Raw genomic sequence first — 14,643 nt, 5'->3', positions numbered from 1 at the left:
GTAGCTGTCTTGACTTCAAAAACATGCTTCCAAGATACATAACAGAAACATTTTTGTTCAGGGTTTGCCAACCTAAATTATGGAGCTAACAAAATCAATTTGACATTTAATGAACAAAGATAGTAGAAAGCGAAAAACCTTTCTAGAGTGAGAGTTTTGTTTAGGGGAAAAATATTTGCCAAAAATTGAAAATGGTTATTTAAGTGAAATGCAATATTTTATCATCAATTTTCTCTTTTTTTGTGCTCTATTTCCACCTAGAAATAGAATAATGTAAATGAATAACAAAGATGGGCATGGGCTTCAAATTGAAATAAAATTCATAAGTCAAGGACTTTAATTGACAAAATCAAAAACTTGAGACTTAATTTAAAATAGGAAATAAACTGTGGGTCTCTCTATGTAATTTCCCTGAATAATTTTTTAACTGCTTAGGTATTACGTTTCCTTACCTCATATTAATTTTTCTTTCCATGTTTCCTCTATATGTATACATCGAGTTATAGATTCTCAATAGTAAATACTCTTACTATTTCAACACTATGAAAATTTTACATCATGTTTAGGACTGTTGTTTGACATAGAATATGTGCTACGTACTGAGGAGGTGGTATACATGCATTGGGTGCATTTATCCTCCCTTTCACACGGAAGGGATACATGCACCTGACGCGTGGTAGATTTTCTCGCAACATAGACCTCAATTTGAAATGTCATTTTGTAAAAATGAGAATAATAATTTTGTCTATTTTTATTACAATTTTGATCACTTTATCAGTGCTTGTGTTTTTCTTTTTAAAAAAAGTGCTTGTGATTTCAAACATTGTGGATCCATGTTGTAATCAAGATTTAGTCATGAACTAAATGCTTTGCCTTTGTTATCACACCATGAGTCCATGACACAAAAAAAACAATCATAAGAAACCATTTTATTTGATAGTAATTATCTTTGTGGTGTTACAGTGAGGGAAACCAAACAAACTTTATTCAAACAATTTAGTGGTTCACCATCCCAATTTACACATATTTTTCCTATTAGTGGTTTGACTAGAATTGTTTATGAAGATATTCAACTACATTCTTGTCTAACTGGAAGGCCTTGGTGAGAACATCAGGATTAATTGGAGGATTAGATCCAAAGACAGCATTTGCTATGGTGATCACTCCAGGATTTTGGCTACTGAGACCAGCAAAGGCAACAGCATTAGTCTGCCCTATGTTGAATTGGAAGTGAATGAGACCAATTGGGAATACAAAGACATCGCCCACATTAAGAACTTTGGTGAAGAGTTTGTTTGGGTTGGAGGTGACAAATCCAACTAAGAGAGTACCCTCTATGACAACCAAAAGCTCAGTGCCGCGAGGGTGAGTGTGAGGAGGATTCAAGCCATATGGAGCAAAGTCAAGGCGAGCCAAAGATATGCCTAGAGTGTTGAGACCTGGTAATTTATCGACGTTCACAAGAGTGACATTTGATCCGACTTTATTTGCAGCTGTGTTTCCAGGAATATTGAGTCCAGAGAAGAAAAAATCATTGGCTGTGACAAGCGTTGGGTCCTTGCAAAATTTTCCATTCACAAAAACTGCACAAAGAAAAGTTTGTTATTGACAGAAATAAGACACTTCTGTAACAATGGACAAGAACATGTCTTGCAGAAGAAATAAAATAAATCTAAGGTAGGTGGTATAAGTGTTGGGCATAATTCAAAGGAATGTGTCAAACTTATAATGATTTCAAAAGAACGTTATGATAATTTTACTAATAAGAATGAGAGTATGTACATACCAGCAGAATCGGTGTTGTTAGTTGCTACACAAAAGTCTTGCAAAGGACTAGGGTCATAAGCTGAAACAAGGGTCGTTGCCAAAGCCAAAATGGCCACAATTACAACTTTCATCATATTTGAGGTTCTTTCTCTTGCTGTGTAGTATTTTGCGTATTCTTGCTTTGGGTGAGGGATGGGAAACAATGCATATGGGAATGTCTATTTATTGAGAGGAGTCACAGAAGCGGTCTATGTTTTTGCACAAACAGAGAGCATATAAGACTTGGTAATTCTTTAACGGTTATCGCATTTTTTTATTTAATGAATGAACCATTCTTTAACTACTATTTGTTGCACATTGTTAAAAACCAATCAAATGGGACCTCTTCAATGCCATTGTACATTTTTAATGTTGCTTTGGTCCAATCCTATCTTATCAAAAATAATGTTTCTTTGTCCTATACCCACAAATAAACCTTATGTAGATTCATTGTGTATTAAAAATTGAAATAAGCTTCCATGAATGTTGACTCTGTCCGAATCATTAATTAGTGAAAGTTTTTCCGTTGTAGGCTGCGTGCAATATAACAATACTTGGCTTAAATTCTCCAAGTCCAGTGGTTTAAAATTATCACGTTGACCTTATCTTAATTGGTGGGTACTAAATACTTTTTAATAGTTTTCCAGAACCAACAACTAGTAGTTGTCATTGTCATTTGTCAACCACCATGGCATCTGGGATATTCTTGCCGCTTCCCCTGTTTTGATTTCTCATCATGTTATGCTGTATTTGGTTTAGAGTTGAAAGATTTTTTTACTGTTTAGACATGAAGTCATACTGTTTACACCTAACCAAATATTTCTTAGAAAACAAAATTATCAGACAACTACGTGTGTGAATTCCAATAGACAATATATATATATATATATATATTCCATTCCTAAAAACAATATATATATATATATATATATATATATATATTCTATTTCCTTTTACGACAAAATTAAATTTATCAAGGACTAGTGAGTTGCAGTTGCAAGCGGAGGAGAACTCACTAGTTTTGCCTTAACCCATTTTACATCGATCTAACACATTCTCAACATAACTTTCCTCATAGAGTATCTGTTTTGCAAGTTCTAAGCCCGTTACACTCAATAATTTAATCTACTCCTTCATCAACTTGTCAATTTTACGAGTGTGTCAAGACCAACAACCATCACTTTTTTTTTTTTTTTGGGAGTAAAATGTAGAAACCGACATCCATCATGTGTTCAACAAATAGAATAATAAAATCACCATCAGAAATTTCTTAACAAACACACAATAATCATACGTAGTCTTGTTATACCCATGCTCAACCATACATGAATAAAATTTCTTTGCATTACCTTGGTGCTGGCTAGAGATACAAATTCTTTATCAACCATCAAAGCAAATCCGCTTTAAATTTAACCCTGAAGGGCCTGAAACCTTTTGATTAATCTATATAAACTTCTTCATTTATGTCGCCAAAGATTAAATTACTCTTCACATCAAGCTGTTCGATCTCCAAATTTGTGTTTGCAACCAAACCGAAAATAACTCTAATAGAGGACCTTTTTTTTATTTGTATGTGAGGAGAATTCTTTAAAATCAATCACAGTATCGCACCTTGTTCCTTGGCCATGAGCTATTTGGTTTAAAGTTCAATATGAAAAACTACTTATTCTTGAATGCTTTCATGCACTAGGCAATTTCACTAACTCATAGGAGTGGTTCTTATACAAAGATTTCATTTCTTTCAATAAAGCTTTCAACCTTTTTCTTTTCTTTGGCTCATGCAACATCATTTCATGGTAAATATATTATGCTCCCTTGTAAAGTTGAATTTATTCAACTAAGTGTTGGCTTTATTCCGGGACAAATTTACTTGTAATTCAGCATTTAGAAACCCTGTATTTTGGTGGGAATAATGTAAGGGTCATGTGTGAGAGAGTGTGAGGATTTGATCAAGAGTGTGCAACAAGAAGGTGACTCGAGATTGGACTCGCGACTAATTCGCGAGTGGTGACTCGCCAAAATGAAGCACAAGTGTGAAGCATGTAGGAAGATGAAGAGTTAGGCCAGCTGGATCACTACAGGACAAAAAGTACAGTTTAGCCTAGTCTGGTAACTCATGACTCATCCCAGTCGCAAGTGACTCACCAGTGCACCTTGTTTTGCTGAAAGTGTCTTTTCACATTCCATCTCATACCCTACTATAAATACCTTCATACCCACGAAATGTAGAGTGCTTCCAGAGAGAATTTGAGAACCCTAGAGAAAAACAAGATTGATTCATCCACAATCTTATACACTTGATTCTCCAAATTCCTCTACTCTCACCCTCTCCATCATCATACCCATGAGAGGATCATAAATCAAATCCTTATCTCACCAAATTCAGAGTAGTGTGAAGGTTCTTAGTGTTTGGGAAGTAGTTCAAGAGAGAATCAATTCATATTAGTTGGAATTTTCGCGACTGTTTCATAGGTAAGGCCAACCTATGAAGGACCCACAAAAGTCTCTGTTTGGCAAAAAGTTATATTTTGCTTTACCACGTCTTTACCCACACTATATATACCCTCATTACCCACAAAGTGTAAGGAGTTATTTTTAGAGAGAAAACCCTAGAAAATGCACTTGAGAGTTAGAGATTGTTATACCCACAATTATCTACACATTTCCTTGTGATTTTCCTCAACTCCTACCTCTCAATCTCTAGATCTTTGAGAGGTCGATAGCTCAAACACTTACCACACCCATACTGAGTGTAAAGTGAGATTTTGGTGAGAGTTAGAGATTGTTATACCCATAATCATCTACACATTTCCTTGTGATTTTCCTCAACTCCTACCTCTCAATCTCTAGATCTTTGAGAGGTTGATAGCTCAAACACTTACCACACCCATACTGAATGTAAAGTGAGATTTTGGTGCTGCTGAGAAGCATTGGAATAAGCCATTCATTAGCGGATGCAATTGGGATGAATTGTGGGATCTGGAAAGCTGGAGAAGACAAGGCTCTGAGAAGTTAGTTGGTAGCTGGAGCTTGGAGGGCTCAAGTACATGGGGTAGACTAGGCTTAGAGGGTCTTTTTTTATTCATGTACTCCAACTTTATTCTCTAGTGGATCGATTTTGACTTGGAGGGTCGCGGAGAGGTTTTTCGCCGAGTTTTTCGGTTTCCTTTTTGATACTACATCTCGGTGTTATCTTGTGTTTGCATTTCTCTTCCCTACTCTCAAAGCTTTCATTTAATTGTTGATGATGGATGAATATGGCTTAGGGTAGTGTTATCGGTTCAATGCACTTATTTACTCTTGTTCCGCACTTAGTCTAAGTTAGAGTAAAAGCAATCTAGCCATAATTTTTTATTGGGGGTTTGAACAATTTCTTGTGTTTTAGCACAAATCCGAGCTTTCAAACAAGATATTCATTGATAGATTCTAGCTTTTTATTTGTAACTATTTCCAAATCTTCAATGGTTAGATCTTCAAAGATAATAGTTTTTCTAATTTTGACAATTTTCTTTAATTGTTGGATCCCATTATAGGTGTCAAGTCTCTTCATGTTCATAACTTTGATAGATACACTATTTACACTTCCTATCAAGCTTATACCTTTCATCTTTTGGAAAATTACCATTCAAAGGAATTGACAGAGAAAGATTGATCAAACTAAAAACTATTATCAATGCCTCAACCCAAAACAATTAGGCAATTTTGCATAAGATCAAAGATATCTAATTGCTTCACAAATTGTACTGCTTATCCTCTCTGCAACAGCATTCCGATATAGGGTCTTCAAAATACAATTCTCATGCCTAATACAAAAAGTTCTACAACCATCAATTGATACGAAAACTTCAACGGAGCTTGAATTGAGTAGCAACTAGTTTAGTTGCGTGGATAGCATGCCGCAATGTGAAAAGCTTTATCTTTTACTATCATCGTACTCATGCTGAGGTACAAAGAGTTTTGTATATTTTTCCCATCAAATAACTAATATTTTACAATATAAAAATAATTATATTTAACTAGTTGAGTATGAAGTTTCACTACTTTTTATAATCCATTTTTCTTGGTATAAATACACTTGGTTGTAGAATTTCCATTCTCATGCTATTTCAACACTTAAGAATGTTCCTCCAATGTTACCTAACTTACCTTTAGGAATGTATATAGAATAGGTTCTGTTGGCCCCACAATTTAGGCTGCCATTCGTAAAAATCAAAATCAAAATCCTGTCTATTCTGGATTCGTATTGATCGGTTTATATTTAATAGTTAGGTACTTGTGATTTCAAACGTCCTAGATCCAAGGTGTAATCAAGATTTAGAGGTGCACTATTGCATTGACTTTGCTATGACACCATAACACATAAAAAAAACCATCATAAGAAACCATTTTATTTGAAACCAAGCAAACTTTATTCAAACTATTTAGTGCTTCATCATTCTTGTTACATTTTTTTTTTTTTTTTTTTTTTCTGAATTGTAGAATGACTAGAATTGTTTCTGAAGATAATCAACTACATTCTTGTCCAACTGGAAGGCCTTAGCAAGAATATCAACAGTGATAGGAGGATTAGATCCAAAGACAGCGTTTGCTATGGTGATCAACCCAGGATTTTGATTGCTAAAACTAGCAAAGGCAACAGCCTTGGTCTGCCCAATGTTGAATTAGAAGTGAATGAGACCAATTGGGAAGACAAAGACATCTCCCTTATTTAGAACTTTGGTGAAGAGTTTGTTTGGGTTGGATGTGACAAATCCAACTAAGAGAGTGCCCTCTATAACTACCAAAAGCTCAGTGCCGCGAGGGTGAGTGTGATGAGGATTCAGGCCATATGGCGCAAAGTCAAGGCGAGCCAAAGATATGCCTAGACTGTTGAGACCTGGTAATTTGTCAACGTTCACAAGATTGACACTTGATCCAAGTTTATTTGCAATTGTGTTTCCAGGAATATTGAGTCCAGAGAAGAAAAAATCATTGGCCGTGACAGTTGCTGGGTCCTTGCAAAATTTTCCATTCACAAATACTACACAAAGAAAAGTTTGTTATTGTGACAAATAAGACAGTTCTATAACAATAGACAATAGCATGTCATGTCATGTAGGGGGAAAAAAAATCTAATGCAGATGAAATTCCGGCATAATTTCTTTAATGTGTAGAACTTCATTATAATGATCTCGTATTCGAAAGAACGTAGATGATGATAATACTACTACTACATATCGCTAATAATAAGGAGAGTGCATGCATATCTACAAAAAAGATTGCTATTTGCGACGAAACTTTTTCGATGACTACAAAAAGTTGTTGGAAAAACTAGCTTTTACGACGGCAAGTCTATTTCGTTGACAATTACTCATCGAACATTAAAATATTTGTGACGGCAAAATGAGTTCGTCGAAAATGCCTATTATTTTTGTCGAAAATATGATTTATTTTGGAGGGAAATGTTCCCACCTTACTTTTTACGACGGCATAAAAATGTTCATCGCTAATAAAGTATTATTTACGATGACTAAATAAAAACCGTCAGAATTACTAACACTTGTGACGGCTTTTGTGCATCAAAAATACAAAAAATATTTTTTTTTTATGGTGTTATTATTAGCGACAAACATTCTTCCATCGTAAATATGAAAGAGGGTATTATTTACAACAACTGAAGAAAAACCGTCAGAACTATTAACACTTATGACGGCTTTTATGCTTCAAAAATACAAAAAAAAAAAATTTTATGGTGTTATCATTTGTGACAAACATTCTTCCATCGTAAATATAAAAGAGGGTATTAGCGATAGCCATGAAGCCATCAAAAATGGTAAAATATTTTGGAGGGAGAATTCCCTCCTTACTTTTCACATTTGTGACGACATTTATCCATCGCAATTATTTTTTTTTATTTTTCTAATTGGGTTTGTATTTACGACGAACATGCTGACCATCATAAATAGTTAATTTGCTTGAAAAGAAAGAATGTATTAGTGATGAAACTAGATCCCTCAGAATAAATAATATTTGCAATGGACCTAAGCCGTCGACAATGGGAATTTTTTTAAACGGGGGGAATTCATGCCCATATTTTTCATGTGTTTGACGGTTGTTTTCCATCACTATATATTGCATTCTTATTTACGACGGACATTTTGGTCGTTCTTAATAATTAAAATTTTCTTAAGAAAAGAAGGTATTAACGACAGTAAAGTAAATCTGTCACAATAAAGGTGATTTCAAACATACATATGGCCGTAAAAAAATATTATTTTCTTTGAATGGTAAATTTTCCTCAATTTTGTCTTAAAACTCTAGAATTTTTTATTTTTTAATTTTAAAAATTGCAAAAAAAAAAAAAACATGTTTCAAGACCATCCAAGTACTTAAGGGCCATTTTGGTCATTTTAGAAGTAAAAGGTATTTTGATCATTTTGAAGCTTTTAGGGACACTTTCGTCACTTTAGAAGTTTAAGGGTATTTTGGTCATTTCCTTGCTTTAATGGTGTATTTTAACCATTTTGGGTGGTCGGATTGTGTCAACAGGGTTAAACAAAGTTTCCTAGTGGGTGGGTACAACAACATACATCCATCATGCAACCAGATGGAGAACCAAAATCTGATCGTTGGATTGGTAGAATGTGATGAAATATTTGTCTGTAAATTATAGTAACAATCAGATGGTCAGATTGTGAGAACAGAGCAGTCAAATCCTGTGAAACTTCGTTAAAGTCTATTAAATTTGGTCAATCTTTGGTCAAATTCTTCAAAGTTGGTTCCAGGACCACTAGATTTTATCAATTAGGTTGATTAGAGAGGTTTTAAGTGGGTTTTGGGTATTGGTCAGTATTTTGAGGTTTTTTTTGGTTTTCATGCTTTTATCAGTTTCTAGTTTTAAAATGGCAAAGTCAAAGGTCATATGTAAATCCATTAGGGTCATTTTTTAGGCTTTTGGTTGTATTTTGTAAGTAATTTTCTCGATTCTTAGTAATATTTATATAGCGTATAACTCTCTTAGAAGAGTATTGGATATTTTTAGTGATTGAAGTTTCATGATAGTTAGATGCAATAACATGCATCCATTTTGTGCCAAAGTTAGATTTAAAGTTTGACCATAGGATTAAAATTGTGGGATAAAATATTGGTTTTGATGAATTTTGAACTCAATCAAACGGTTGGATTAGTAGAACATGACCCATCAAAATTTCTTGGTGTGGTGGTACAACACATATCCATAATGCTTTAGACTTAAATCCAAAATTCGACCGTTGTATTTGAAGAATGTGATGAGATATTGGTGTTGGCGAAGTATGACAATAATTAGACGGTCAGATTGTGAGAAATGAATAGTCAAAGTTTGCAAAACTTGGTTAATATTTGGTCAAACATGGTCAACCATTGAAGTTGGGTCTATGACCACTTGATAGGATCAAATTAGGTTGAATAGGGAGGTTTTGAGTGGGTTTTGGGTATTGGTTTGTATTTTAGGGTTTTCTCCACTTTTATGCTTTTCTATAAAATTTTCTTTGCTAAAGTTTAACAATGAATAGTACATACAATACTGAAAATTTTAGAATAATAATGCAAAGTTTATCAAGCACCAAAATACTTGCAACGACAATTCTCTCTGCAACTCGTTGAAAATTTTTTAAAAAAAAATGGAATACTGAATATTTTAAAATACTCTTTAATTAAAAATTGAAATCAATGAATTTTAATTATGAAATAAGATAATTTTGGAAATTTGTGAGTTGTTAAATACACAACATTTTTAATATTAATTTAACAAAATTTGATTAATGGGATGTCAAGTGGAAAATGTTTTTTCCCTTCAAATGGGGTGGTTTCGCCAAATAAAATAAACAAAGTTTTTTTTTTTTTTTTTTTTATAAAAATATTGAGGATTTCCATAAAAGAAATCCACCTACACAATATTGAGGTTATATTTCCCTGACTTTTTTAAAAGAACACTTGCTATACAAAAATTTCAAGAAGTGAGATTTCATAGTGTTTCTATCTTTTTTTTTTTTTTTTTTTTGAGAAAATAGTGTTTCTATCTTTTATTATTAATAATAATTAAAAAAAAAGTGATATTTCAAAGTGACCCCAAAAAAAGAAAAAGAGAGAACGTTGTTGTCATAAACAAAATACATAATTTTATAAGAAAAAAAATAAAAAATAAAAAAAGACATGTTGCTGTAAAGTCCTTGTTTAAAAACACACACACACACACAATATCATTTTAACACTAAAAAAAAGAAAAAAAAGAAAAAGAAAAGTCAAAACCCTACCTCCTAGACCCTAGTTCCCTCCCTCTCCCTCTCACTAAAAACAAACGCCCCCCCCCCCCCCCCCCTCCCCCCTTTTCTTATTTTGATCCCAGGCCTCCCTTTCCCTCTCACTAAAATACTAACATGCTATTTCACTAAAGAAAAGAAAGAAGAAAAAAAAAGCTCTCACCTCTATACTCTATAGCCCACGTATTTTTCAATATCCCTCCACCGTTCACTCTTTCTTTCTCTTTTTGCCAATCACAATCAAATCCAAAAGGTCAGTTTTCTTACATCTTTATATTTTGATTTATTTTGTTAATGTAGTGGATTAGTAAATGGATTTGTTGGTTTATTTCCTTCATCTAAATTTTGGGATTGGCTTAGATATATCTCTTTCATAATATATAATCTCATATTGTAGCCAAAGTTCTTGACAGTTTGGTACTAGTAAATAGTGTAATGTTTGCATGTATTGGTGGCCCCAACCAATCTATTGATTAGTCTTAATTATATTCAAGCACCTACTACACGTGTTTTTTTTTTTTTTTTTTTTTAGTATAATCAACATTAAAATTTTTTTTCCTATTTGATTGAGGTTTTTGAAATAAGTGAAAAATTTGCTCATTATAGTTTTCAATTAATTGCTATTCTTGGTGCACATATAATTTTATGTGACTTGTTGTGGTGATGGATATATTGTTAAGAGTGATGGGGATGTACTATTAATGTGGTTATTGGTGGTAGATGTATTCTTGGAAGTTCTTATTCACAAGAGAACTACAAGGTTCTTATTAGTAGTAAGGATTTATGATAAATGCAATGTTTATGTCGGTAGTAAGGATTTATTTTTGATGTTTTGTCATTTATCGTGGTGATTGTGTTAATGTTTTTAAGTGAATATATTTTAGTTAATTCTTTATTATTTACTATAAATATAAATTTTGCGTAGTTATAATTTTTGTATATTTATTCAGTTTAATTTGAAATATTGCAGAACAATGTTAGGGAGGAGATCATAGTGTGAATAATGACAAAAGATGACTTTAAGGAAGAAGGTGACTCTCAAATTGAGGAAACTGACTCAGACGATGACTAATCTTCCAATACTTATGCTTTCAAGTTTCGTGAAGGATATAATTAATATAGCTTTCATGTATTATTGAACACCACGCTATTTTGTAGACCTTCTGATATTTTCGTTTTTATTACATTATTCACTTATTAGTTTTGAACAATTATGGATTTGTACTTGTTAATTGAATGGAGAATTTTTTATGAGATGTATGTTTGTAATTTATATATTATTTATTTACTTTCATGTAATTCATGTGTTTCTAATGGTTTTTAGACCCCTTAAAAACAATTGATTTAACCTAGGTAATTAGCCAAGTTGTTACTTAGTCCAATTTAACAAGTCTAGGTTATCACAATAACAAAGATCAAATCATGCAAAGCAGCGGAAAATAAATAACACAAGATATGATCACCTAGGAAACCAAATCGGTAAAAACATGGGGAGGATTTGACCTAGCTATCCTCAAGGTAAACTTGAATCCACTATCTTGAAAGAATCGAAGTTCATACAATAAGACTTACAAGCCCCCACACTCGACTTCTTATTGCTACCAACCAGTAGAACTTACTGACACGACCACGTGCAAGCTCCGAATCCACGGACTCCTTCTTTCTTGGATTCACCATCAGATACAAGCATACCCGGTTGTGTTTTCTTTAAGCTTCAATGGCAGCAATTGAGTTGATCATCAAGGTGTAGATAAATCTTCTCCTTGAAAACCCTAAGTTTATGTAAAGGAAAGCTCCTCTAGATCTCACAAGAGATTTACACAAACCGCAATATAAGCAACATTAAAACGTGGCTAGGGTTTGCCTTTTATACTTAGGACAAATAAGAAACCCTAAAAACGTTTTAAAACAACTAGGGCTGAGTTGAAAAATTCTGCAGAAAAACATTCTACCCGAGCTTCGATCGATCGAGCCTAAGCTTCGATCGATCAACCAGGCCGAAATGCATTAATCTTTTCTGTATTAAGCTCGATTCCAACTTTACATAAATGCACAACTTTGAGCAAGACTAAAACACTTTTAAACACATTGTTTTGATCATAGTTTGCCAACAATACAAATTAGAGTTCTAAATACATAAAATCCTAAATCTTTAGAACCTAACAAACTCCCCCTTTGGCAATCTGTGACAAAACACAACTAGAAGCTCAAAGTTTACAAAATAAAAGCCCTTTACAAAAATAATGCTCATAAAACAAATTCAATCCTAACTACTATCCATCAGTTGCAAGTGTAGACAGTAGCTCAATTGAATCAACCTGTATATTTCTTGAAACACTAAACAAAATGCATAACCGCATGTGTGGAAACAATACAAGTAAACAAATTAAATTCTTGATTTCAAACAACACACAATAAAGACATATATCAATGAATAACTCATAAATATAAATCAATAAACAGTTTGAAACAAGAAACATATAAAGTACCAACAAAAAATACTCCCCCTAACATGAATATCCCATCAAAAACATGGCAAGAGCTAAAAAAGTAAAATACAATGTGAAGCACCTAAATACAATCTAAACTCCACAAGCTCCAACCAAAGAAATACTCTCCCCCTGAAAACAAAAACTCTACAAAATACTCCCCCTTTTTGCGACGGAATGCCAAAGGGTAAACAAACTCCATCATCAAAAGGGAGGTAGTCTAAACTGCGCCAACTCCGCATGCAAGGCACGGATCTCATCGAGCACGTCCACCAAAATCTGACCATGAGCCGCCTGAACGGTTAAGACATGATCCAACATACGTCGAATGTCTAAATCATCCGAAGTAGTCGGTGGTGGAACATCAGCATCAGCAGCAGCACCCGATGTCTCTGCAGCATTAGCACTTGTAGAAGAGGAAGGAGGGGGAACAGCACTAGATGACGCACCTTTAGGACGCGAAGGAGCAACTCTCAAGTGAGCAGCCCTCTGTCTAAGAAAGGTGGCACCTATGGGAGCAACGACATGCACAGGCTCACCAGACGGGAAACCATCTAGACCTAAAAAGAGCAAAATCCTATGAATGAAAATAGGATGAATAAGCGCATGACCTATGGCAGAACTCCTATGAACCTCGTTCAAAGAACGAAGGAATAGATGTGGAAAACTGATAGACGCTCCAGAAACAAAGGCATATAAAAACACACATCGCCCTAGAGGGATGGTGTGGAAGTGAGAAATAGGCTGTAAGGTTGAATTTAATCAACCATTTTATTGGCTTTATTCCGTGCCAAATTTGCTTGTATTTTAGCATTTAGTAACCCTGTATTTAGGTGGGATTGTTGTAAGGGTAGTGAGTGAGATAGAGTATTGATTGCTCAAGAGTGTGCAAGAAAACAGAGACTCGCGGCTTGTTCTCGCAGGTGGCTCGCGGCTTCAAGCCGCCAGACGCAGCACACGTGCCAAGCGTGCCAGAAGGTGAACAGTCATGCTAGCCAGAGCACTACAGGACAAAACAGGACAACTGGCCATACGGTTATCTCGCAACTGGATCTCGTGACTCAATCAAGTTGCGAGGTCAAGCCGCGAGCCACCCCTGTTTTGTAAAACCTGACGTTTCACATTCCTCATTCACTCCAATATAAATACCCCTTATACCCACAAATGAAAGAGAGTTTCCAGAGAGAATTTTGAGAGAGAAATCTTAAAGAAAAAAAAGATTGATTCACCTACAATCTATACATTAGAGCCTCTTCAAATTCCTCAACTCTCTCCCTCTCCATTGTCAAACCCTTGAGAGGCATTTTACCAAAACCTTGTTCTCACCATATTCATCACTGTGAGAGGGCTGTTTGGTTTTCTGGGAAGTAGTTAGGAAGGAACCAATCTACATTGGTTGATGCTACGGTCTAGTAGCAGAATCCGGGATGCTAGAAAAGAAAAAAGTTCGGTGCAACCTCGTTGGAGCAAGAAGCTTGGAGGGCTCAGGTGCACTGGGTAGATTAGGCTTGGAGGGTCTATTGCTGTCCATGTATCCCAACTACATTTTTTAGTGGATTGTTTACCGCTTGGAGGGCGGTTGTGAGGTTTTACATCGAGGGCTTCGGTTTCCTCTTCGATAACACATCGCGTGCTGTCTTTGTGTTTGCATCTTCCTTCCCTTTTATCTTTGCCTTTTTATTATCTGCTCTGGGTTGTGATTTTAATTTGGTTTAGATAGTTTTTCCAATTCTATATTATAGCTTATGTTCATTTTCCGCACACTAGTTGTTTGACATAATACTTGAATTGGTTAAGTTGTAAATTGGGGGTCTAAACGTTCAAGGGTGTTTATACACATATTTGAACTTTCAATTGGTATCAGAGCGGGTACACTTCTAGTGGTTTCATTACCATTGTGTGATCCTTGACTCCCTTTTGAGATGGATCGGTCTCAATCCCTAAATGCACCTCCATATTTTGATGGTAGTAATTATGCTTTTTGGAAGGTTCGCATAAGAGCTTTTCTATGTTCTATTGATGAATCTGTTTGGGATGCTGTTGAGATAGGTTGGACCAGACCTGAGGAA

The 14,643-nt window shown here is 34.6% G+C and overlaps 1 protein-coding gene and 1 pseudogene across 1 annotated transcript; both read right to left on the bottom strand.

Moving 5' to 3' along the window:
• Nucleotides 1-904: 904 nt before the first annotated feature.
• LOC126724290 (germin-like protein subfamily 1 member 7) lies at nt 905-1,974 on the bottom strand. Its single transcript, XM_050428871.1, has 2 exons — nt 1,787-1,974; nt 905-1,583 (listed from the first exon to the last, which is right to left on the bottom strand). The coding sequence occupies exons 1-2, from the start codon at nt 1,899-1,901 to the stop codon at nt 1,048-1,050; spliced, it is 651 nt and encodes a 216-aa protein (XP_050284828.1). The 5' UTR covers nt 1,902-1,974; the 3' UTR covers nt 905-1,047.
• A 4,316-nt stretch (nt 1,975-6,290) lies between these two features.
• The window catches only part of LOC126728711 (germin-like protein subfamily 1 member 7), a 35,085-nt pseudogene continuing 26,732 nt past the window's right edge, over nt 6,291-14,643 (bottom strand).

Source organism: Quercus robur, chromosome 1 (assembly GCF_932294415.1).
Source record: "Quercus robur chromosome 1, dhQueRobu3.1, whole genome shotgun sequence".
Classification (NCBI taxonomy): Eukaryota; Viridiplantae; Streptophyta; class Magnoliopsida; order Fagales; family Fagaceae; genus Quercus; species Quercus robur.
Note: the sequence above shows the minus strand (reverse complement) of the source record. Positions and strands in the feature narration are given on the sequence as shown.